At 35.0% G+C, this 23,337-nt stretch overlaps 1 protein-coding gene across 2 annotated transcripts in view; it reads left to right on the forward strand.

Moving 5' to 3' along the window:
- The window catches only part of AQR (aquarius intron-binding spliceosomal factor), a 112,575-nt gene that overhangs the window by 74,827 nt on the left and 14,411 nt on the right, over positions 1 to 23,337 (forward strand). For both annotated transcript variants that reach the window (XM_032261234.1, XM_032261235.1), the window contains 8 exons: positions 1,319 to 1,428; positions 5,221 to 5,356; positions 7,149 to 7,358; positions 9,335 to 9,472; positions 15,715 to 15,786; positions 16,858 to 17,045; positions 17,713 to 17,884; positions 21,589 to 21,759. In XM_032261234.1, coding sequence (XP_032117125.1) covers positions 1,319 to 1,428; positions 5,221 to 5,356; positions 7,149 to 7,358; positions 9,335 to 9,472; positions 15,715 to 15,786; positions 16,858 to 17,045; positions 17,713 to 17,884; positions 21,589 to 21,759 — 1,197 coding nt within the window. The remainder of the gene's footprint in view (positions 1 to 1,318; positions 1,429 to 5,220; positions 5,357 to 7,148; positions 7,359 to 9,334; positions 9,473 to 15,714; positions 15,787 to 16,857; positions 17,046 to 17,712; positions 17,885 to 21,588; positions 21,760 to 23,337) is intronic.

A 23,337-nucleotide genomic window follows, 5' to 3' on the forward strand; every position in this document is an offset into this window, starting at 1 on the left:
TATCCTCTACTTTATGATTGATTTGTATAGCACAATCATTGAAAAGATTAATTTGCAAAAGTAGACACATAATTCAAGGCTCGCTAAACACCTGCCTTGTTGTTTTGAAATTCAAATAATTTCCCTTGATGCCCATCAAATTGATTGTTTTCCTTCAGTTAACTGTTTTGTTTGCCAGATCTTCATTTGCATGTATAATTCAAGTAGTTCTCCAAAATCACTTTAATTAACAATGGAATAATGTAATTTTTTCTGAGATTATAGTGTGCAAGTTTGTGGGGTTTTTGTTTTTTGTTTTTGCTTTTACTCTAAATGTATGTGCTTCTTAAGTTTAAATAGTGAAGATTTGGATAGTGAGTAACATCATATAATCTGCTTTGTTGGGTCCTGAGTTTTGGATGATGAGTATCAAGAGTGTGGATAGTGGGGGATTTTTCTGAAAATTTATGTTAAATGTCTTGAGTTTCAGAGCTCACATTGCTAGAATTTTGATGGTAAAGGATATCTGTACCTACGTTACATAGCCTAGGTGTTTATAAGACTGGATGTTGACTTCGCAGGCAGGGCTGGATTAGTGATAAATGAGGAGAGACGTTTGAATGGGGGCTCATTTTAAAATAATAACTTTATTAGTGAGTCTCTCCATACTATGAAACTTTTGCCTTTCTGTAAAACCTTAAAACTGCAGAGGTTCAGATAATGAATACCAGGGTTCAAGGGAACTTTAATTATGAACATTTCATAGATAGAAAATAGTGACTTTTAAATGACCTTCATCAGAATAGTTTGCAATAAATGAGTGCTCTTTTCTTTATTATATAGAGAACATTAGACTTCCATACTAAGATTTGAAAGATGCAATTTATGTTTCCACCCTCTGATCTTCTTAATGTATTCTACCTACACACTCACTGCCTTCTTGTTGTCTTTCTCCAACTGCAAAAGCTTTTCCAGTTCTCTGCAACCAAGGAAATGTTGTCGAATGAAATGAAACTCAGTATGGTTGTTTATTTTAGGAATTGTTACAACTTGGAAGAAATAGCATCTGAGCCAGTGCCTTTCTCCTTTCATAAATTAAAAGCTAACTTTTAATGGGTGGGTAGTTTTATGGTTTCTAGTTATTCATACAGCCAAACATACAGAGAAGGCAATATCGGAAGTCGACAAATACTATTTGATTGTATTATAAGTGGCCTAGTTAAGGCCGATTTCCTTCCGTTTCAACTTTGATTCTTTTTAAATGTTAGTTTTTGCTGTGTTTAAAGGTGCCTGCTGATTCTTTAAAACACACCATCACCCTTCTTGCTTTATTCTCTAGGCCCTAAACCAGTTGTTTGAGAAAATCATGGCATTAGACATTGATGAGCGCCACCTACTGCGTCTTGGTCATGGAGAAGAAGAGCTGGAGACGGAGAAAGATTTCAGCAGGTGAGCAAATGGGAGTGAGTAACAGCGTAAAAAAAGATTTTTTATTTCCTCTTCATTTCTTTTACTAAAGAAATACCAGAAGAAAGGAGGAATGAATACTCAAACTTAATTCTGAAAGTTTTTAATATAACTTACTAAGACTGTATGTTGACCTAGAAATCTGGTCATGATGTCCCTCAGTTCCTGTTGTGTATAGTTATGCCATTTTGCCTTCAAATATACAATTATTTTAATAAAAAGAATGATCTTGTTAATCTTTTTAAAATTGCAGATTGCCTTTTGCTATTTCTTGAGGTAATTTTTAATGTTGCCAATTCAAAACTGTACAACTTTAAATGATTCCTTTTCACATCTTATTCAGACATTTAATTTGCATTTATTTTAGGCATCAGTCAAGAGGTTAATTTATTTATTGAAATACAAATTATGGGAGGCTGAGGCAGGAGAATCACTTGAACCTGGCAGGCAGAGGTTGCAGTGAGCTGAGATCACACCACTACACTCCAGCCTGGTGACAGAGCAACACTCCTTCTCAAAAATTAAAAAAAAGAAAAGAAAAGAAACATAAATTAATGATTAATGATAATATAAGCTTTGGGGTTATAACTTCAGATACTTATTGCTAGTTTGGCTGGACTTTATGTTTGATATTACATACTGTAAATTGACTAAAACTTTGTAAGTCGGATTTCTTCTGCCATTAGTATTTTAATTTTTTTCCTTAAAAGTTGCTTTATAATGTTTTATTTATATTTAAATCCATTTTCAAAGTCCAGTTTTAGATAATAAGCACAATCAACAGCTGGCATATTTAATGCAGCCTTTGTCTGTTAGACATGATCTTTGACTAATTGACTAAAGACATTAAAAGAGTTTTAAATTATTACGTCCATCTATTTTGAGTTCTCGTATTACACAGCTTATAATATAATTATGTAATATGATTACGTGCATCTATTTCGAGTTCTTGTATTACTCAGTGACTTTTTAGCTTCTGCAAAGTCACTATGTTGCAAAGGGCAAAGAACAACATGCTGTAAGTTATTTAGGGTTCTATATTCTTTTTTTTTTTTAATCTTTAAATACTTTGAAGGAGTACTGTTTATATACAAATCACTGATATGCAGATTACATGTATTAATAAAACTCATCCTTCACCCCTAGTTCTTTTTTTTTTTTTTGAGATGGAGTTTCGCTCTTGTTGCCCAGGTTTGAGTGCAATGGCGCCATCTCTGCTCACTGCAACCTCTACCTCCCGGGTTCAAGCAATTCTCCTGCCTCAGCCTTCCAACTGGCTGGGATTACAGGCACATGCCACCATGCCCAGCTAATTTTTGTATTTTTAATAGAGGCCAGGATGGTCGCAATCTTTTGACCTCATAATCCGCCCACCTTAGCCTTCCAAAGTACTGAGATTACAGGCATGAGCCACCGCGCCCAGCAGGGCTCTGTATTCTTTTTTTTTTTTTTTGAGACTCAGTTTCACTCTTGTTACCCAGGCTGGAGTGCAATGGCGCGATCTCGGCTCACCGCAACCTCTGCCTCCCGGGTTCAGGCAATTCTGCTGCCTCAACCTCCTGAGTAGCTGGGATTACAGGCACGCGCCACCATGCCCAGCTAATGTTTTGTATTTTTAGTAGAGACGGGGTTTCACCATGCTGACCAGGATGGTCTCGATCTCTTGACCTCGTGATCCACCTGCCTCGTCCTCCCAAAGTGCTGGGATTACAGGCTTGAGCCACCGCCCCCGGCAGGGCTCTGTATTCTTAATTTCGGATCAGCCAGTGATACTTTTGAATTCATCCCATAAGTACTTCATTTTAAAGCCAACTCACAAATGTAGGTTAGATTCTAAAATCTAATAACTCAGAATTCAATGAACATGAAGGTGATAATAGAATGTCTGACTATAATTACAATTATATTGAAGTAGAATTTGTAGTTTTTAAAGAATATTAGAACAGAGGTAGAATTTTTATGATGGTTTCAGGTACCACCAAATTTCTTAGAAAAAAATGTACTTTTGTCTTCTGACACGTAAACTAGATCTTATTAGTTTGCATATTTGATTGGACATATTCTTTCTCTCTTAAAATTAAAAAGAAAAATCATGACTATTGTTTCACAATAAAAGTAATATCACTTTCCCTGAAGAAAAAGTTATAAAATCTGGTGAAGTTGTAGAAAAGAAATGGTTATCCATAATTACACTATCCTAAAACAACTTTTGCTCGTCTTTTTCTGTAATGCTGTTATTTGTAATTTTTAAGTTGCTTTTTAAAAATAATTAATAGTCTTTATCTTTTAAGTGTAATAATGTACTAATTGAGCAGATAGTATATAGAGTTTAATTGTACTGTATATTCCTTTTTTGTTTTGTTTTGTTTTGAGATGGAGTCTCACTCTGTCACCCAGGCTGGAGCGCAGTGGTGTGATCTCGGCTCACTGCAACCTCTGCCTCCTGGGTTCAAGTGATTCTCGTGCCTCAGCCTCCCAAGTAGCTGGGATTACAGACACCTGCCACCACACCTGCCTAATTTTTGTATTTTTAGTAGAGATGGGGTTTTGCCATGTTGGCCAGGCTGGTCTCAAACTCTGGACCTCAAGTGATCTGCCTGCCTCAGCCTCCCAAACTGGGATTACAGGTGTTAGCCATCATGCCTGGCAGGTATATTGCTTTTTAAGTTTAACATTATGCCACAAGAATTTTGGCATTTTATTAACAGAGTCTTTATAAGCATTTCTAATTTTTTTCTCATTAACTAAGTATTCATTATAGATAAAAATTTAAACTATAAATAAACAAGCCGAAAAAAAGGTATCTGCCATAATGTTTATATCCTTCCAAGTTGAAAAATTCTTCAAAACATACATCATGTTTTATATCTCTTTTTTATTCTTAGTCATCCCTTAATGCCTCAAATATGAATCTCTGAACTACAGAACAGCTAGAAACGTGACTTCTTCTTTTGTTGAGTCTTTAAACATGTGAACAACAGTGACTGATTAAATTATTTTAGTCTTATTTTAAGCATCAAAGGATTGTAGGAGACCCTTTGTTGTTGTGGAAAGAACGTGATTAAATTATTTTAGTCTTATTTTAAGCATCAAAGGGTTGCAGGAGACCCTTTGTTGTTGTGGAAAGAACGTTCATAGAAATTGGGATCTAATTATGGTTCTACTACTTTCTTCCTTAACTGTGTGTTTTTGGACAAGGTACTCTCCAAACTTCAGTTTTCTTACTCATTCAGCAAACATTATAAACCTGCTAGGTTAGGGTGCCAAGCTATGTATTGAGATTTGTAGATGACTGAGATAATGAAATATATTTAAAAATTACTTTTCAAAGCCTTTAGATCGAATCTACTTTTATAATAGTGTAAAACACTTTGTTTGAAGCAGCCAGTCTGTGAACTTACATGTTCTTGGTCTGTGATGAAATCAACTAGCACCAGAATGCACTGTCCTGTTTTCTTCTTTGTGAAAGTGTGTTATTATGAGAAAAAAGATTGAGATCTGAATAAATGATGTATTTAGTGATGTAGTTGGTTTTCCTTCCTCATAAACCAGTAACACCCTTGTGGATCAGTGCTGGTCCATAGAGTATTCCCTAAGTAGCTTTTGTGTAAAGTAACCCAGGAACTATCACCAATAGTTAAATAGAAGCCATATCTTCTAGTATTTTTCCCCTTTCTTTGGCAATTGCTTTATAATTTTCTTGAATTTTGCTGATTGTTTCCTTCAAAGTTTCTTTATTACAGTTTTGCCATTTTGCCTGATTGAAATGTCTAGGTATGGAAGAGTTAATTATGTCCTGGCTCGAAGAATAGAACTTTTAGAAGAAGTCAAACGATTGCAAAAGAGTCTAGGGGTTCCAGGAGATGCCTCATATACCTGTGAAACTGCAGGCTATTTCTTCTTATACCAGGTAAGATATTAAGCGTTTTTGAATCATACTTCATCATAATATGAACCCCAGTTGGAAGCTTAATGAGTTCTTATGATCCTTCTTGCAAGCTTATTTTTTGAGTAGATTAAAATATATGGTATTACAAAGCTATATTTATGAATGTTAAGTATATTTTGTGTTATCTTCAATTTTCTTTGCTAAATAGCTTTGCCTGATGACTCATTCTGTGCAAGGCCAATCTTGCACTTTTTACATTTTTTTTCTTTCTTTCTATTGACAAAGTTCTAGTCACTCTTTTTTCTTTTTTTACTATAGAAATATAACTAAGTAAATATTCTAGCTACCCAGTGGCAACAAAGTACAGTTAACTTATATTGTATACATTAATCAACTAATGAAGGAAAACATTCTTAAATTTCCAGAAGTAAATTATGTTAGAATTAAATTAAATTATAACTAATTGTACAGTGAGTCTTAAAGTCTTTTGACTTCAATATAAAGGTGTACTTTTGCTTTTGTTCCTGTTAATTTTGGGAATATGAAAACCCATGAGAAATAGCCAAATAAAGTAAGTAAAACTAAACTTTAATAATCAGTTGGATTACTAATAATTTTAAATGGACTAGGATATAATCAGATAATGAAGATTTTTGTATAACTTTATTTGTTCTTTGTTCTAATGCCAATTATATATTTTAGATATAAATTATAATATTGTAAGCTCATTGTGAGCGGATATCACAGACCAGTTAAGTCCATTCAAAATGAGCAGCTTTCATGGTTTCTTGTGAAGCAGAGAAAATACACAATATAGTCTACATTAGATTCAAGACTGTTTAGGACTTGAATAAAGGAGTAAAGATCATGCTTAAATACTTTCTTGACATGGAAAATTACTTGGCTTTCAGTGAAAACAATGTTTAAAATGGGGAAACATAATCTATAAATTTGGAGGTTTATGTAATAAATTTGGAAAAAATGAACATGAGGCTTCACAGTGTAAATTGACCTTTTTCAACATTTAAGAATCATATTGGGAAAGTTTTTCACAAGTTAAATTCCCTAGCCCTTGTTCCTGTAGCTTCTCATTCAATAGAGGTGGAATTCAGGAATCCACATTTTTTATTTAGCTCCGCAAATATTTTGCCTAAGGACTACACTTTTGAGAAACACTGAGATTATAACAGAAAAAGACCTGAAAGAACTACAGAAATTGAAGTTACATAGTAGTAACTGCCTGGTAGAGGCGTAGCTAACATTATACAAAGCAATTGAACTATAATCACAAAAGTCATAACATGAGCTTTCAAATATATACTCGCCTTCAGCAGACATTCTTTATAAACGTTCTAAAAATCTGGGAGAAGGTTTGACAAGTGCCAAATTGATTAAAAAGGTGCTAAAGCTGAATTTACCATATATGGAGAGAAACAGAGATGAAAAAATGGGAAATGTCTTTTTCCAGAGAACTTTCTTTCCTTTACATTCTTTTTAAGCATTAGTAATAAACTATCTTGAGATATGTGGAGAATCTGAAATGTCCGAGATAGAGTTCCATAAGATGACATTAAGGTTCTTTCTAGTTTGTAGAAATTTGTTATTAAAGAGCCTTTTTTCTCCAAAGACAAGCTTACCTTTTATAACAGAAGAGCAATCTGTTAGTTACAGGAAATGAGGAATAGTTATATTGGATCAAAGATTAAATTTCTTTTTTTTTCCATTTCATCTAACAGTTCTTGTTTTTATAAATTTTAATCCTTTAAAACATCATAATTAGGTGGTAGTTAACCTCAAGTTCTTATTTCTACAGGTAATGTCTCGTTGGGAAGAGTATATCAGCAAAGTGAAAAATAAAGGTAGTGCCTTGCCAGATGTTACGGAAGTCTCCACTTTCTTCCCTTTCCATGAATACTTTGCAAATGCTCCTCAACCCATTTTTAAAGGAAGATCTTACGAAGAAGACATGGAAATTGCTGAAGGATGTTTTAGGCATATTAAGAAAATCTTTACTCAGCTTGAGGTAAGGTATTCTCAAGTTCTTTGAACTTGACTTTAATGGTTTTTAATTTAGTGTTTTTTTTTTTTTAAATGAAGTAAATGTGAAATATTCAAATCTTTTTTTTTTTTAGAGACCGAGTCTCACCCTGTTGCCCAGACTGGAGTGCAGTGGCACGATCTTAGCTCACTGCAACCTCTGCCTTCCAGGTTCAGGCAGTTATCCTGCCTTAGCCTCCTGAGCAGCTGGGATTACAGGCGCACACCACCACACCCAGCTAATTTTTGTATTTTTAGTAGAGACAGGGTTTCACCATGTTGGCCAGGCTGGTCTCAAACTCCTGATCTCAAATGGTCTGCCCACCTAAGCCTCCCAATGTGCTGGGATTACAAGTGTGAGCCACCGCACCTGGCTGGAAGTATTCAAATCTTATAAATTAGATTGTTAAATTTAAGTAAGATATAAATTGGATCCTTATTCTGGCTTGCCTGATGTAAAGGTCTTAGTATTTTTAAGGAAGGAATGCTTCCATCAGAAATTCAATAATGGTACTTTGAACTGGAATTTGAGACTGCCGTGTGGCCATTCTAAGTCCTTTATGCCTCTTAATCAGTAAAATATTGGGGTTGCTGTGGTAGCCAGGATGACTGATTCTGATTATTAAAGTGAAATAAGAGTCATAGCTACACAGTGGGAGTAGAGACTATGTCTGGAACCCAGCTTCCCCTGGAGATGTCTTCTAGTTTCTGCCACCTCATTGCAGAATCATCATTGCAAAAATATATAGCAAACATCATTGAAAAACTACAGTGGTCTATAAAGGGATCACATTCAGACTCAGATTCCTCAGCAGGAACATTTAGGATCACTGCAGGTAGAAATGTCAGGGACGTTGTCGTTTGTCTTTGTTCTTTTAGATGAGATTATGTACCCACTTCCTAGAACAGTGTCAGACATGTAGTATACGTTCAGTAAATACTGAAAAGTATATGGTTAGGTGGTTGGATGGTAGGTACAGAATAATAAATGTAAAGTATTATGTTTATGGTTACATAAACACAAAGTAAAAGTATAAAAATGTACTCAATTCATCATAATACTGCCTTGGGAGGGAGTAGGCAAAAGGTTATACAGCATACCTCACCTATGTTTGTAATATTTTAATTATTAGAAAACAAAACAGAAACTTTAAGTTTTAAAAAAAGTATTGGTAAGGCTCAGATTTTATAAAACTTGACACTGGCAATGCTGCTTTGCCTTGTTTGCCCCTCATATCCCGCTATTGTCCGTGCCCTTTTCTGCTCTGTTGGGGATCCTTTGCCATGGTTGATGTTCTGGCTTATCCTTGCAGGTTTAATTTCCCAGCTTCCAATGTCAGCTGACTTCTTGTTTAGTATAGCCAATGAGAGAGTGCCAAGGTATTTTTTCATCACTTCCCTCTGCCTTGGGCCTCATCTCTTCCATGACTCCAGTTTCTGCTGGAAAAACTTGTGGTTCCAGCTTTTTTGTGTGACTACAGTCCCAAGGCTCTGATAATATCACTTCCTACCTTTATTCTTTCTAACCTAGGGATGATGGTGACTGCTGCTGTCTCTAATCTCTGTGTTACTTTACCTTTGTAATTGCTCCATCACTTTTATAACCAGTTGCTTGCTTAAATTTCCTTTGATATGAATACTTGAAATTGTTTCTATTTTCCTGGAGGGACGTTGAATAATACAGGTACAGTGATAATTGAATTTTATTCAGTATTCTTGTTTATATTGTAAATATTTTACCTTACGTACAAAACAGTTTGAATTATAACTTTTGTGTCAGCTATTATATGAACTCAATTAGTACCCAAATAATAATGAACAGAATTATAATTCATTAGGCTTAGTTTATAATATATTTAATTTCTAAGGAACTAAGTCTGATTCAATTGTATGGTTATGTGCATAAACTCTGTTTTCCTAAAATTATCTTTCATTGCTCCTCATTGCTCCTCATTTCCATAGGAATTCAGAGCCTCTGAATTGCTTCGAAGTGGACTGGACAGATCTAAATACCTTTTAGTGAAAGAAGCCAAAATTATTGCTATGACCTGTACTCATGCTGCCTTAAAACGACATGACTTGGTCAAGTTAGGTTTCAAGGTAAAGACTTATTTTGGTAGTTCTGTTTTTTGTTTTTGTTTTGTTTTGTTTTGAATATTACCTAGGCCATTTGTTTCTCTTGGAGGTTGACTCACTTCTTATTGAACTTTGCATTTATAATTACCTTAAAATATCTCTTTTAAAAGTAGGTGATAATATCCCATGTTTACGTGATTAGTGAACTCTGAATCTACTTTTTAAAAATCTAGTTATCAGTAATATGTCCATTAGGTAACATTATAACCATATGGTTGTCTGACCAAATTCTCATACTTGTTAAGGATTTTTACTGAGTATCACTTATTTAAAAATCCCTAAATAAAAGTTATGAAAAACACCTAAAATTCACCTAATTAAAAAAACAGTCATAATAAAAAATCTCCAATCAGAAATAACAGCTATAAAAAGAACATTTCAAAATGGGTTTCAGCTGGGCATGGTGGCTCACTCTGTAATCCCAGCACTTTGGGAGGCCAAGGTGAGCAGATCACTTGAGGTCAGGAGTTCTAGACCAGCCTGGCCAGCATGGTGAATACAAAAAATACTAAAAATACAAAAATTAACTGATACTAAAATGGTTTCATCATATGATAAAGATGGGAGAGGATGTGATAGCCTGTTAGCCTGTAAGTCATTTGAAATCGAATGTAATGATTGAGCAGTAAATTTAAATTGGCAAATTTTTTGTAACTTTGCTAATGATACTGATCTGAACTTAGATTTTAATACAGTTATTTAAGCTTCCTTCAATTGGTTTATCTGTTGTTTAAAACATAGTTCTGTATATGGGTTTGAATTAAAAATTCGTAATTCATCTGTTGATTAACTGACAATTTTAAAATGTTATGAGCTCACTGAAAGATAGGCGCTAAATAAATTCAAGGTGATAAAATTGTTGTTATCTTGGATGCAAGGTTCCTCAGCTGCAAGATAGGACAAATAAGACAATTTATTAAAAGGTAGTGTGAACATACCCTAGTGGTGTGAACTTACGCTTTTGCAAACTATTAGTGAGAATTTTTCACCTAAATATTTTGTTCTTGGGGCTGATGTATAAAATATACTTTGAATTTGATATTAAATCATAGCTTAATAACAAGGGAAATAATGTAATGATAATTAACATTTTATGGTTTCATGCAGATTTTACATGTGTTCTAAAAATACTTATCAACTTTTCAGTAGTCATTTTCTGTATTTAAATTATGGTATACATCTAAGGGTAGTTGGCATGAGTGTTAATAGGTTTTCTATATTTTTGATTTTGAAGTTTTATTTTTATCACACTTAAGAGTTTTAAAAACCTTGTAGGTCCACTTAACAAAAAGTTAAGATGACCACTCTGCTCATCCTTCCCATTTATCTAGTCCTTCAGCTCTTTAGGATTTGTTTTGTCCTTTTCATTATGTCAGTCAAGAATGTTAAATTTCCATTTCAGGCATCATCTTTTGATTCTGTGCTGTCCTGAAGGACAAATAGATACACATTCATGCATGTGTGCATACACCTTTCCTCCCTTAATTCTTCCAATATGGTCACATCATAACTTTGGTTTGCTCACTTTTGGGTGTTTACATCACTATTTACATGAACACTTTCACATCCAAGCAGGGTAATATACCATGATTTGTTTTCCATTCATGCACATTTTTTTTTTTCTTTCTGGAATTAATGATTTTTGTCTTGTTTGTTTAGTTTTCTGTTTTACTACCAGTTCAACCCAAAACTCTGCTTAGTTTTAAAATATTTTCTTAGTACATTTAGACACATCACATACGTGTTTTTTGAGACATCTCTCCTAGATACTCCTGACCTATTTCAGTTCACATTGCATCCATTCTAAGCCTTTGCCTTTCTTATATGTCAGATTCTGTGTTTTGGGCATTCTGTGTCTTTCTGTCCTTTTGTCTTTTAGTAGAATACATCCTCCAGTATCTTTTGTGTGAAAGGATTTATAGGAGGTAATATTTTTAAGACTTTCCATGTCCAAAAACTGTTTTTAGTCTATTCTCACATGTAATGATTATGGCTAGATATAAATTTCTAGATTGGAAATAATTTTCCTTCAGGATTTTGAAGAATTGTTCCATTTTCTCTTTCTTCCAGTGTAGCTGTTCAGAACCCCAAAGCTGTAATTTTAAATGTATTTTGTTTCACATTTTTGTTCTGTCAGGAAGCCCTACAATCTTTACTTTATCCCTAGAGTTCTGAAATTTCAGTAGTATGTCTTAGGGATAACAAAGGGAGAAGGAGGACTCTTCTGGATCCTATTGTTGTGGGAGATGAATGGAGAAAGAGAGCCAGACTTCTCCACATTCTGTTACATACACAGACTTTGACATAATTCCCACTTTCTGTATGGCGCTCATTTCTGATCCCACCCTCTTAACTCTGCCTGCTTTCTCCAAGTTCCAAGATCCTCTGCAGATACTAAACCTTTTGTTGTCTATTGGGGGTGAGAGAGGAGGTACATTCATTTGGTTCCTTGAAGTGGGGAAGTCTAATTGCCTCTTTAAACCAGTCCTATTATTACTGAGCAAAAGGGGCTCACAGCCTGGTGCACTAGAAGCCAATATTCTTTTTTTTTTTTTTTTTTTTTTTTTTTTTGAGACGGAGTTTTGCTCTTGTTACCCAGGCTGGAGTGCAATGGCGCGATCTCAGCTCACCACAACCTCCGCCTCCTGGGTTCAGGCAATTCTCCTGCCTCAGCCTCCTTAGTAGCTGGGATTACAGGCACGTGCCACCTTGCCCAGCTAATGTTTTGTATTTTTTTTAGTAGAGACGGGGTTTCACCATGTTGACCAGGATGGTCTCGATCTCTTGACCTCGTGATCCACCCGCCTCGGCCTCCCAAAGTGCTGGGATTACAGGCTTGAGCCACCGCGCCCGGCCAGAAGCCAATATTCTTATACCAGGTTTTTGAGGGAAAAAAAAGCATCTTATTGCAAGTTGACTCACAAGAAGAACATAGTCAAGCTCAAATCTGTGTCCCCATGCTGGTTTTAAGGCAGTAATTTTATTAGAAAAGGTTTAAGGGGGTGGATTCTGGGATTAGTAAGTGATTGGTGGAAGGAAAGGGTTCTGGAAAGTCTTCAAGCATATGCACTTTTCATGCTACTTCTTGGATCACATGTGTAAGTTTGAGAGGAGTTAATATGAAACATGGTAGAAATTTGGGCAGTGATGTAAGCACACTCATTCTGCGCTAACTCTAGTTGGCTGTATTGATTCCAACCAGTTTCAGCCAGTTTTATTATCTTAGAAGCAAAGAAAGTTTCGGCTTTTCAGCAAGGTGTTTCTTTTCTTATCTACCATCCTGTAAACTCAAGAATTTCTGTTAGTTCCTGGTTTCTTTGACTCTTTTGGGTAAAATTTCACTATATAATGTCAAGTGTTATTTTAGGGGGTTTCTGGAGATAGTGGTCATCATTATGTGGTCAGTTCATCACCTTTTAACAGAAGTCTGTCACTTGTTTCAATATGTATTTTGTTGAAACCCAATTTTTCACTAGCACAAAGTTAAATAAATATTAGTTCTAATTTGCCCGTTTTCAGGGATTGGAAATTCGATGTCGATCATCTTAAACCCATTTTGCATTGTAGAATTTGTAGAAGGAAATGTATCAGAATGATAACAAAAACATAAGCTGATAATAACCAGCAATTGTTGAGTGTTAGCTATGTACCAAGTTCTGTGTTTATAGTGTACAAAGTTCTGTATTTACAATGATTTATTTCTCCTCTTTGCAACTAGATTTTTATATGAGCTCTCTCTCTCTTTTTTTTTTTTTTTTTTTTTTTTTGAGACAGATTCTTATTTTTTTGTTCAGGCTAGAGTGCAGTGGCATGATCTCGGCTCACTGCAACCTCTGCCTCTTGGGTTCAAGCAAGTCTAGTCTAGAGCCTCAGCCTCCTGAGTAGCTGGGATTACAGGCACACGCCATCACACTCAAACAACTTAATTGTTTTTTAAGTAGAGAAGGGTTTTCATCATGTTGGCCAGGCTGGTCTCAAACTCCTGAGCTCAAGGGATCCACCTCCCTTGGCCTCCCAGAGTGCTGGGATTTCAGCTGTGAGCCACTGCGCCTAGCTGAGATAGCTCCATTTTATAGTTGAGAAAGGGTGACTCAAGGGAGATATTACCTTAGAGTCACAGGTAATCAGTTACTAGAGCTAATATTAAAACGTGATTTTCCAAGAATTTAAAGTCTCTTGTGCCCTTACTTTTAAACCACCCTGACCTTATTCTAGCAGCTAGAATCAACTAAAGAACTATAGAACTGTAGTAACAGTGGCTGTAGAATTTAGAAATCCTTTGAAAGGTCACAAAGACTAGCTCCTAGCCTGGTTGACCTGTAGCATCAAATGCCAACCCAACATGTAATATGTTAGTAGAGGTTAGTAAGTGTTGAATGAATGAATGATCTGGCTAATAAATACATGGAACAACTAGCTAAAGTGCTGGTAATTTTGCTTTGGAATTAAAATTTCCCTTTTAAAAAGCAAAATATATAAATATATTTTTATAAGTGAAATTGTATTGTATTTTCAGAATTGGTTTTCAGGAACCTCTCCTTTAAGCTGTCTCTTTTTGAGTTGCCCCTACCCTTTTTTGCATATTGGATCCGTTATCCTGAGAGTCCACACAGGGACTTGTTAAAAAATGTGACTGTTTGAATTCCCTCTTCTCTTCAGCTTCCATAAAAATGACCTAATCATTATAAGAGGGAAATTTGATATTATTATAGAGCTAGAGAAGAGACCATCCATATGCCTACACCTTCAGGTAGTTTCAGTAACAGTTCAGAATTGAACCATAACTTTAAAATAGAGAGTTAATCAAACATTCAGAGTAAATATGCTATCCCCATCTACCACCTCCGTAGAAAATAAAACAATGGTAGAAAACTTTAAAAACAGAAACAACAGAGCTGTAATGTGTACTTAGATTCAAGAAGAAGATATTGTACCAAAACAGGAAGTAAGATATCATACTAAGGTAGTGATCAGAATTAGAAGTGAGGAGGAAAGACAAAACATGTTGAGAGTATATCTAAATGAGAATTGGACAGATAGAAGAGACAGTAATTGTCAAAGAAAGAATGAAATTTTCTCATGTTTGAGAAAGACTTGATTTTTCATTTTTTTTAAACAGATGTATAATACCTAAGACTGGGAACTGGGCTAGGGAAAAGATACAGACATTAGACAAATAAATATACAGAGAGAATTATAAATTGTGAAGGTCTGGAAGACGAAAGAATGGTATTTGAGATTAGTTTTAGATTGAGAGGTCAGAGAAGGCCTAGATAAAGTGTGTTTTAAGCTGATATTTTAAGGATGAGAAACAACCAAGTAGACTAAAAGTGAAGACAACAGGATGTGCAAAGGGGCTGCAGCAGGAAAGGTTTTGGCATTTCAGAGAAACTGAAACAGGTCATTGTGGTTGAAGCATAGTAGTAAGGAGAAAGATAAAGTTCAAGAGGAAGTCAGGGGCTAGATTGAATATAGGTTCTTGGTAATACTTCCTTGCTGGCAGTGTTAAGGGTTTTTTTTACCCTAAAACAGTGGTATGAAGGATTTGAAACCAGAAGTTGTATAAATGCCTTAGAGGAGTCAAGCTAGGAAGGGGAGGAACTAGTAAGGTGTTTGCTAGCAGTAGTCATAGTGATGGCTTGGATTTTTAGAGGGGTAATGCTGGTAGAAGTAAGGAAAAATCAATAGACTCAAGAGTTTTGAAAGTGAAATTGACATGCTCTGGTGATGGATTGCATGCCCAGGAGTGAGACTGAAGTGGATTGTTGTGATGAGTAGGATTCATAAAGGAAACAAAATTATCCCCAAATGCTACCTAGAGTAAGAGTACCACAGGGAATGACCTCATATGTAATTATAAATTGATTCTTTCTGATGTAGAAATGAAAACCTAAATCAAAAAGAACCAAATTGACATTGCAATTCAAGAAATGACATACACGATCTCTTCAATGTAAAGTTGCATACTTAGGAGGCTTTCCTGCAATCAAATACTTGAATTGGAAATGCAGAGGCATAATGATAAATAATACCATGAAGTTTCTGTTTGAATAATTTGTATGTTGTTATTTTTATCTGTCTGAATAATTTGTATGTTGTTGTTTTTATCTGAAATTATTTGGGTTCTTTTGGATGCTTATGTTTGTCATGGTAGTTGTTTGGCTTTTAAGCTATCTTTATGACAAGCTTTCCTCTTTCTTTCTCAGTATGACAACATTTTAATGGAAGAAGCCGCTCAGATTCTAGAGATAGAAACTTTTATCCCTCTTCTTCTACAGGTAAGAAATATTAAGAAATATAAGATCTGAGGCAAAGAAAATCAAGTTCTAAGAATGCCGACGACAACATCAGAAAGCTGTACAGTTTGGGTGTGCTCATTGCCATAGTTAAATATTTTCCTTAACTTTATTATGTTTGATGTTCTATTTTAAGCCTGTAAACTTTTTTTGATCCATTCACTGGCTATTTCATAGTTATTTTGCTTCCAGAAGTTCTATTTTAAAATTCATAGTTTATTTCTGTAGTTTTGAAAAGATCCAGTAATTTTAATCAAAATTATATTGTTGTACAATTTGCTGGGGAGAGGAGCTGTTTCTTAATTTCTTTTGTTATAATTGTTTGTAGAATTATTTTTTGATATTCACCGACTGAATTGCTTTTCTTTATGCCTAAGTTTTTGAGCTAAATGGTACTATTTAAGAATGTTTTTTACTGTACAATATTCTTTACTATTGAAGCCTTAAAACGAAATGTGGAATTCCCAACTTAAGGATAGAGACCACTCTAATATGCAGATAAATTGAGTTCCAAAAGTTGTTTTTATAAGTCAAACTACTTGGAACTTGGAATGTATTCTATCAGGATATGTTTCAAGGAATAAGGAGACATATAGAGTACGAAATTGAAGTCGTAGTGTAGAAAATTAAAGAAGGTAGTGTTTAGCTGCTTTGGTGGGTTCAGAATTGGTCCTCAGCTGCTCATGAAACATGCTTATTTCTCGTCTTTCCATTTCTCTTCTTGGGCTTCTCTTTTTTTCTGTATACTCTTTACCTAATGCTGACCTAAGCCTTCCAGACCTCTTTGGATTACCCTACCTATTAAAATAGGGTAATTCCATGCTTGCCTTCTAAATCCCTCCATTCTCCCTCACCCACTGTCACCCAAGAGCAATGATATCCATAGTTGGTTCACAAATTGTTCTATAAATTTGCCAGACTCCTCTTTGTGGAGCTGGTAAAGATTGGTAATTTGTAAGATAAGGAAGCCTTTTGGTGAAGAGTCAGTCTCTTGGGTAATATATTGGGGACTATAGGATAATATTTTGCCGTTTCTTTATTTTTTATTTCTAGAATCCTCAGGATGGATTTAGCCGACTGAAACGATGGATTATGATTGGTGATCATCACCAGTTACCTCCAGTTATTAAGAACATGGCCTTCCAAAAGTACTCAAACATGGAGCAGTCTCTCTTCACTCGCTTTGTCCGTGTTGGAGTTCCGACTGTGGACCTTGATGCTCAAGGGAGAGCCAGAGCAAGGTAAAGGAAATGGAAAAAAAATCATTTCTACTTAAGGACATTTGTTCCATGATCCAACCATTTGTGAATAGCTTTTGAATAGGCTGTTAGCATTCCCAGCTATCCAGGAACTTGACTATCCGTAAATCCCAAAGGACTTTTGTCGACTTCTGCAGGAGATATGAATGGGCCAAATAATTTATTTTCTTCATTTCATTCATTAAGATTAACTTATAATCTAAAGGCTTCTTTTCATTGTCCCTTCCCCTTTCTTCATGTCCCCAAAAGATATGCAGTTAATATAATTTTGAAATCTAAAGAAAAAAGTGAATAAGAGGAGAACACACCAATTCTTACTTTATAAAAGATGCAAGCCCTGTCTCAGAGTTACCCCCAATTGTCCTCAACTTTTAGTCTCCCTTGATTTTTTAATTTGAGGAATAAAGATAGCATTTACCTCAGAGAGTGTAATAAAACTATCGTTTTTGTAGTATCTTCAATCTTCTGACCCTTGGTTACCTAAAGTAGGGAAGCTAAGGTTGGAAAAGCATTATTGTTTAAAAGATGAACAGAAATGGCTAACATGAAAATTTAAAAGAAGCGCAGAAACAGACAAACTTTATGTATATTAAACGAGATTTTATACTGCTAATGTTTTCTGTTTGTGGGGGGATTTGTCTTTGGAAAGCTTGTGCAACCTCTACAACTGGCGATACAAGAATCTGGGGAACTTACCCCATGTGCAGCTCTTGCCAGAGTTTAGTACAGCAAATGCTGGCTTACTGTATGACTTCCAGCTTATTAATGTTGAAGATTTTCAAGGAGTAGGAGAATCTGAACCTAATCCTTACTTCTATCAGGTAAGAAAAAAGATGAAGCTTTTAAATTTATTTTGCATTTGCTGGCTGACATATGCATAAATCAATGATGCTTAACCATTTGGCCATTGAGAAAAGGAAAGTTGGAATGCCACCTTACACACAGCATACGAAAAATCAATTTCAGATTGATTAAAAATACATGGACTAAAGAAACTATAAACAAACAGGAAACTGCTAGAAGAAAATATTGATGAATATATAGTGTTGGAGTGAGAAAGGTCTTCCTAAGCTTGTTACAAAAGCAGAAATCATAAAAATGCTGATGGGAGAAAAAATTTATTTTCAATGTTTAAAATTTATTTCAATGTTTAATAAACAAGTTGAATTCTGAATATTCATATAGAACTCATCAATTACTTTTTTAAAAAATCAAGACTAATTGAAAAATGTGAATATGCAATTTATATTTTATAACAAGTATAAATTAATCACATTTTTACCTCTTTAATAATGCTCAGTGTTAAGGTAGGTTTGGGGAAATTTTATTCTCATACAATGCTAGCAGGAAAATAATTTGGTGGATAAATTGTCACTGTATATTAAAAGCAATGTTCTTACTTCTAGGAATTTATCCTTAAAAAATAATTGGGCCGGTTTGCAGACTTGTATGTTTAATTTTCATCACTGCATATTATTTTAGAAATAAGAAACACCTATATCTGTCAGTAGGGATTAATTGCACTATTACCTATTCCCTATAAAAGAAAAACTAGATAGCCACTAAGAATGATAACATTATAAGTGTTTACTAACAGAAAGAATGTTCATGCTATATTATGTGGAGATAAATTGCAAAGTATATCTATAGTATCTCACATTATTTTATTTTTTATTTCATTTTACTTATTTTTTTTGAGATGGAGTCTTGCTCTGTTGCCAGGCTGGAGTGCAATGGCATGATCTTGGCTCACCGCAACCTCTGCCTCCCAGGTTCAAGTGATTCTCCTGCCTCAGCCTCCCAGGTAGCTGGGACTACAGGCTTGAGCCACCATGCTGTGCTAATTTTTCTATTTTTAGTAGAGGCAGGGTTTCACCATGTTGGCCAGGATGGTCTTGATCTTTTGACCTCATGATCCACCTGCTTCGGCCTCTCAAAGTGCTGGAATTATAGGTGTGAGCCACCGCACCTGGCGGTGTCTCATTTTATTTTAAAATAGAAATATGTGCAGATAATCCATACAAAATAATCTGGCAGTATATACATCAAAATATGGTATTTGGTTGATAGCATTTGGAGTTGTTTTTCTTTTTTTTCTCTCTCTCTTTACAGCAAAATATCCAATATCGGTTGTTACCTAAATTAGAGATTATGAGTTATTCATGAACAAGCATCATATATCATCATCTTAAATGTATATGTATACATATAACTCATGCAGATCTTATTTTCCCTCCAAATATTTGGTTATATTAAATCAAGTTACTATATTTGTGTACTTTTTGCCTGAGAACAGATGTGACCTTTAAATGATAACTTTAAAAATATTAGAAAACGGCTGGGCACGGTGGCTCAAGCCTGTAATCCCAGCACTTTGGGAGGCCGAGGCGGGTGGATCACGAGGTCAAGAGATCGAGACCATCCTGGTCAACACGGTGAAACCCCGTCTCTACTAAAAATACAAAAAAAAATTAGCTGGGCATGGTGGCGCGTGCCTGTAATCCCAGCTACTCAGGAGGCTGAGGCAGGAGAATTGCCTGAACCCGGGAGGCGGAGGTTGCGGTGAGCCGAGATCGCGCCATTGCACTCCAGCCTGGGTAACAAGAGCGAAACTCCGTCTCAGAAAAAAAAAAAAAAAATATTAGAAAACATCAGTAATCAACTGATGTTTTCATTACATAATGGTTTTTGGAATTTCTCCTTTGAGTTAGTTTCATTGCCTGAGTTATTCTGTAGTATTGATTGAAACATTTTTATCCAGATTGGTTATCTATTTTTCTTATTCATTAAGCCTAACTCTGGGTGAGTTTTTAGTGTTTTGAGAAATATATTTTCAGATGATGATTTGCCACTATTTTTTTTTTTTTTTGAGACAAGAGTCTCAGTCTGTCACCATGCTGGAGTGCAGTGGCACAATCTTGGCTCACTGCAACCTCCGTCTCCCGGGTTCAAGTAGTTCTCCTGCCTCAGCCTCCCGAGTAGCTGGGACTACAGGTGCACGCCACCACGCCCAGCTAATTTTTGGATTTGCCACTATTAAATATATTTCTGAAGAGTTAAACACATTATCCCCTAAAATAAGAATACTGTGTATTTAAGTGCTAACATCTGAAGAATTCGTGTCTGAGAGGGAAAGACTAGGTAGATAAATGAATAAAAGTCACTAATTTGAAGGGGACTCAACTTATTTGGAGTGAGTTCTAAAATATTTGGTCACAATACAGTTCATGTTGTTTTATTGTTAATGCTTCATGTCTAACCTTTGGGCAAAGTACCAAATTGGGCAATGTTAAATAACTAGAAAACTTAAATGAAAGATGTAAGTAACTCAGGCTGTGTGTCAGAAAGAACCATAATATAAATGATATTTTGATAAATCTTCCAGTAATTTTTCTGTTGCCTTTGCATAAAATGCAGCATCCTTTTTTTTTTTTTTTTTTTTTTTATGTGTGTGTGTGCTTTTATTCTTATTTTACTTTCTTCTTTCATCCAGTACTTTGGATTTAGTCTCTACTGAACTGGACCAAACAGCTTTATGTATTATTCTTCACCTTTAAGTTGAATAAGCCTTAGTTTTAAGTGCCTTCCTTGTCTCTAATTTAATGGTAAACCAGACTGACCAATTTGAGGTAACATCCTCATCCCACCTAAAGTGATCTGGTAGAAGTGACAACCATCATTAAGAGAACAGAAACAAAGCACACAAGAAACATTGTGCAAAATTGTTTTTTGTATGCTTTGTTTCTGTTCTCTGAGTGACAGTTGTGCAAAAGGAAAAGAATTGTGCAAAAACTGAGTCAACTATAATATTGTTAGGTATATATGCTATTAAACTGGGTATCGTATTGGCTTCTTCGTTACTCTATTCCTTTATAGTTTTGTGTCTGTATGTAACTATAGTTGCAACACATTGTATAGATTTTTTTTTTTTTTTTTTTTTTTTTTGAGATGAGGTCTCACTTTGTCACCAGGCTAGATTGCAGAGGTGTAATTGCAGCTCGCTGCAACCTCCACCTCCTGGACTCAAGTGATCCCCCCATCTCAGCCTCCTGAGTAGCTGAGACTACAGGCATGGACTACCACGCCCAGCTCATTTTTGTATTTTTAGTACATGTTGTCTAGACTGGTCTCGAACTCCTGGACTCAAGTGATCTGTCTGCCTTGGCCTCCCAAAGTGCTGGGATCACAAATGTGAGCTACTATGCCTGGCCAGAATATTATTGATCTATATTGTGATTGTTGTGGTCTTAGGAATATTAAGCCTTTAAGTTGGCAAATTTTATTTTATGGTTGTTCCATGTATTGCAAATATATTGCAAATGTGAAAGTTTTCATCTATCAGTGTTAATGTAGCATAAGATTATCCCTCAGTTTTATGAAAGATATTCACTTATCCAAGTTACTGAGTCTTCACTTCTTGCGGTATACAAAATGAACAAATTGTGCTTATCTAGGCGAGATATTTTCTCTATAAAATTGAAACAAAAGCAAATAAATGCACAATCTGATTATGTTTGCATTACAGAATCTTGGAGAGGCAGAATATGTAGTAGCACTTTTTATGTACATGTGTTTACTTGGTTACCCTGCTGACAGAATCAGTATTCTAACAACATACAATGGCCAAAAGCATCTTATTCGAGACATCATCAATAGACGATGTGGAAACAATCCATTGATTGGAAGACCAAACAAGGTACTTTTATAATTATAATGTGTTCTCTTATTCATCATTTTGGCAAGATAGAAAGGTTTATATTGTTCTACTTTTTCTCTTTGCGATCTCTTTTTAAGATATTTGAGAAAATGAAATAATGGGAACCATAAATAATTCTCTGACAGTCCTATCTGTCAGTCTTGCTGGTTTGCTGTGACCATCTATCTCAGTTACAGCACACAAGATATTTACTGATGGTAACAGAAATAAATGTTTCTGAAACTTTTTGTTCATAAAATGATATGTAACAAAGTTACATAATAATTTGTTTACTGTTACTAGGAATATGTTTGCTTTGCTTTGCAGAGGTATAATTTAAACTGCTTTTTATTGTATGTAGGGGAGGTTGTCTCGGGAATAAGGGAAGATGGTAAAATGTATTCAGACCTTGGGATTTTAAAAAATATTTTTTATGTTTTTATACAATGAAAAGTGATGCATAATAACAAATAAAATGATGTTTGTTTTATTAATGATGGGTTGAAAAAATTAGAAAATAACATAAAGATTACACTAATGATAAAGTTAGGACTTTGGTTGTGAACACGGCTATGTAAAGCTCACCTTTTCTGGAAATTATGCAAAAGTAACAGGAAAATGGGAGAAAGAGGGGACAAACTCTTATTTTTATAGACTATCTGGACAGTAGCAGAAGAAAAGAGGGCCTTTTATTATGAAAACCATCCAGCCTTCAGAAAACAGCCTTGCTCACCCCATCTTAACATCTCGCACATAGCTAATCTAAGAAACTTACTTATTCAGTGACAGATAGTATGAAGGGAACTAGCACAAGCTCAATTTATAGGAAAAAAAATGAAAAGCAGCAAAACATGGATAGGATACATGCTCCAGAAAACATGTTGGCCTGGAAAAGATGACATTTTCAAATACACATTTTGCTGTAAATTGGAAAATACCTAATAAAGTAACCATTTCTTTGAGGAAAAGCTATAAAGCAGAGAAATGTAAGAACTCAGAAAGAAATGAAATGTAAGCTGGAAGAAAGTAAAATCAGAGGAATGAAAACAAAATCAAAAGGAATACAGGGAAGAATAGACACTGCAGAATACTTGATAAGGAATAGAGTGAAACTGAGAAACTAATAATTTTGCAATTTTAGAAATAGAAGGACCTCAATATTTGAGACCTTTTATGGAAAATTTTACTCAAATAATAAGAAAAGTTACTGTCTCTCATAACAAGATGGAAATAGGGTTGGTTCCAAGGTTGGGTTACAGGGTAGCTCAATGATGTTATTCTGCCCTGCCAATGTCAGTATGTGAGCCCAGTTCTCCACATGATCAGGTTGGCAACAGAATTTGCAGGTAATATCCACACATAATAACAAGGGACTTATATCCAGAATATATGAACTCCTGTAAAAGCTATTATGAAATAAGGCTGCCCAATACAAAATGGGCAAATGACTTGAACAGATATTTCACACAGGAAGACCTACAGGTAGCCAATATGATGTGAAAAAGTGCTTACCATCATTAGTTGTCAAAGAAGTAGAAATTAAAACTACAATGATATACCACTGCCTACTCAAAAGAA

The sequence above is a fragment of the Sapajus apella genome, unplaced genomic scaffold (genome assembly GCF_009761245.1).
Source record: "Sapajus apella isolate SASKATOON/1434 unplaced genomic scaffold, GSC_monkey_1.0 scaffold122, whole genome shotgun sequence".
Taxonomy (NCBI): Eukaryota; Metazoa; Chordata; class Mammalia; order Primates; family Cebidae; genus Sapajus; species Sapajus apella.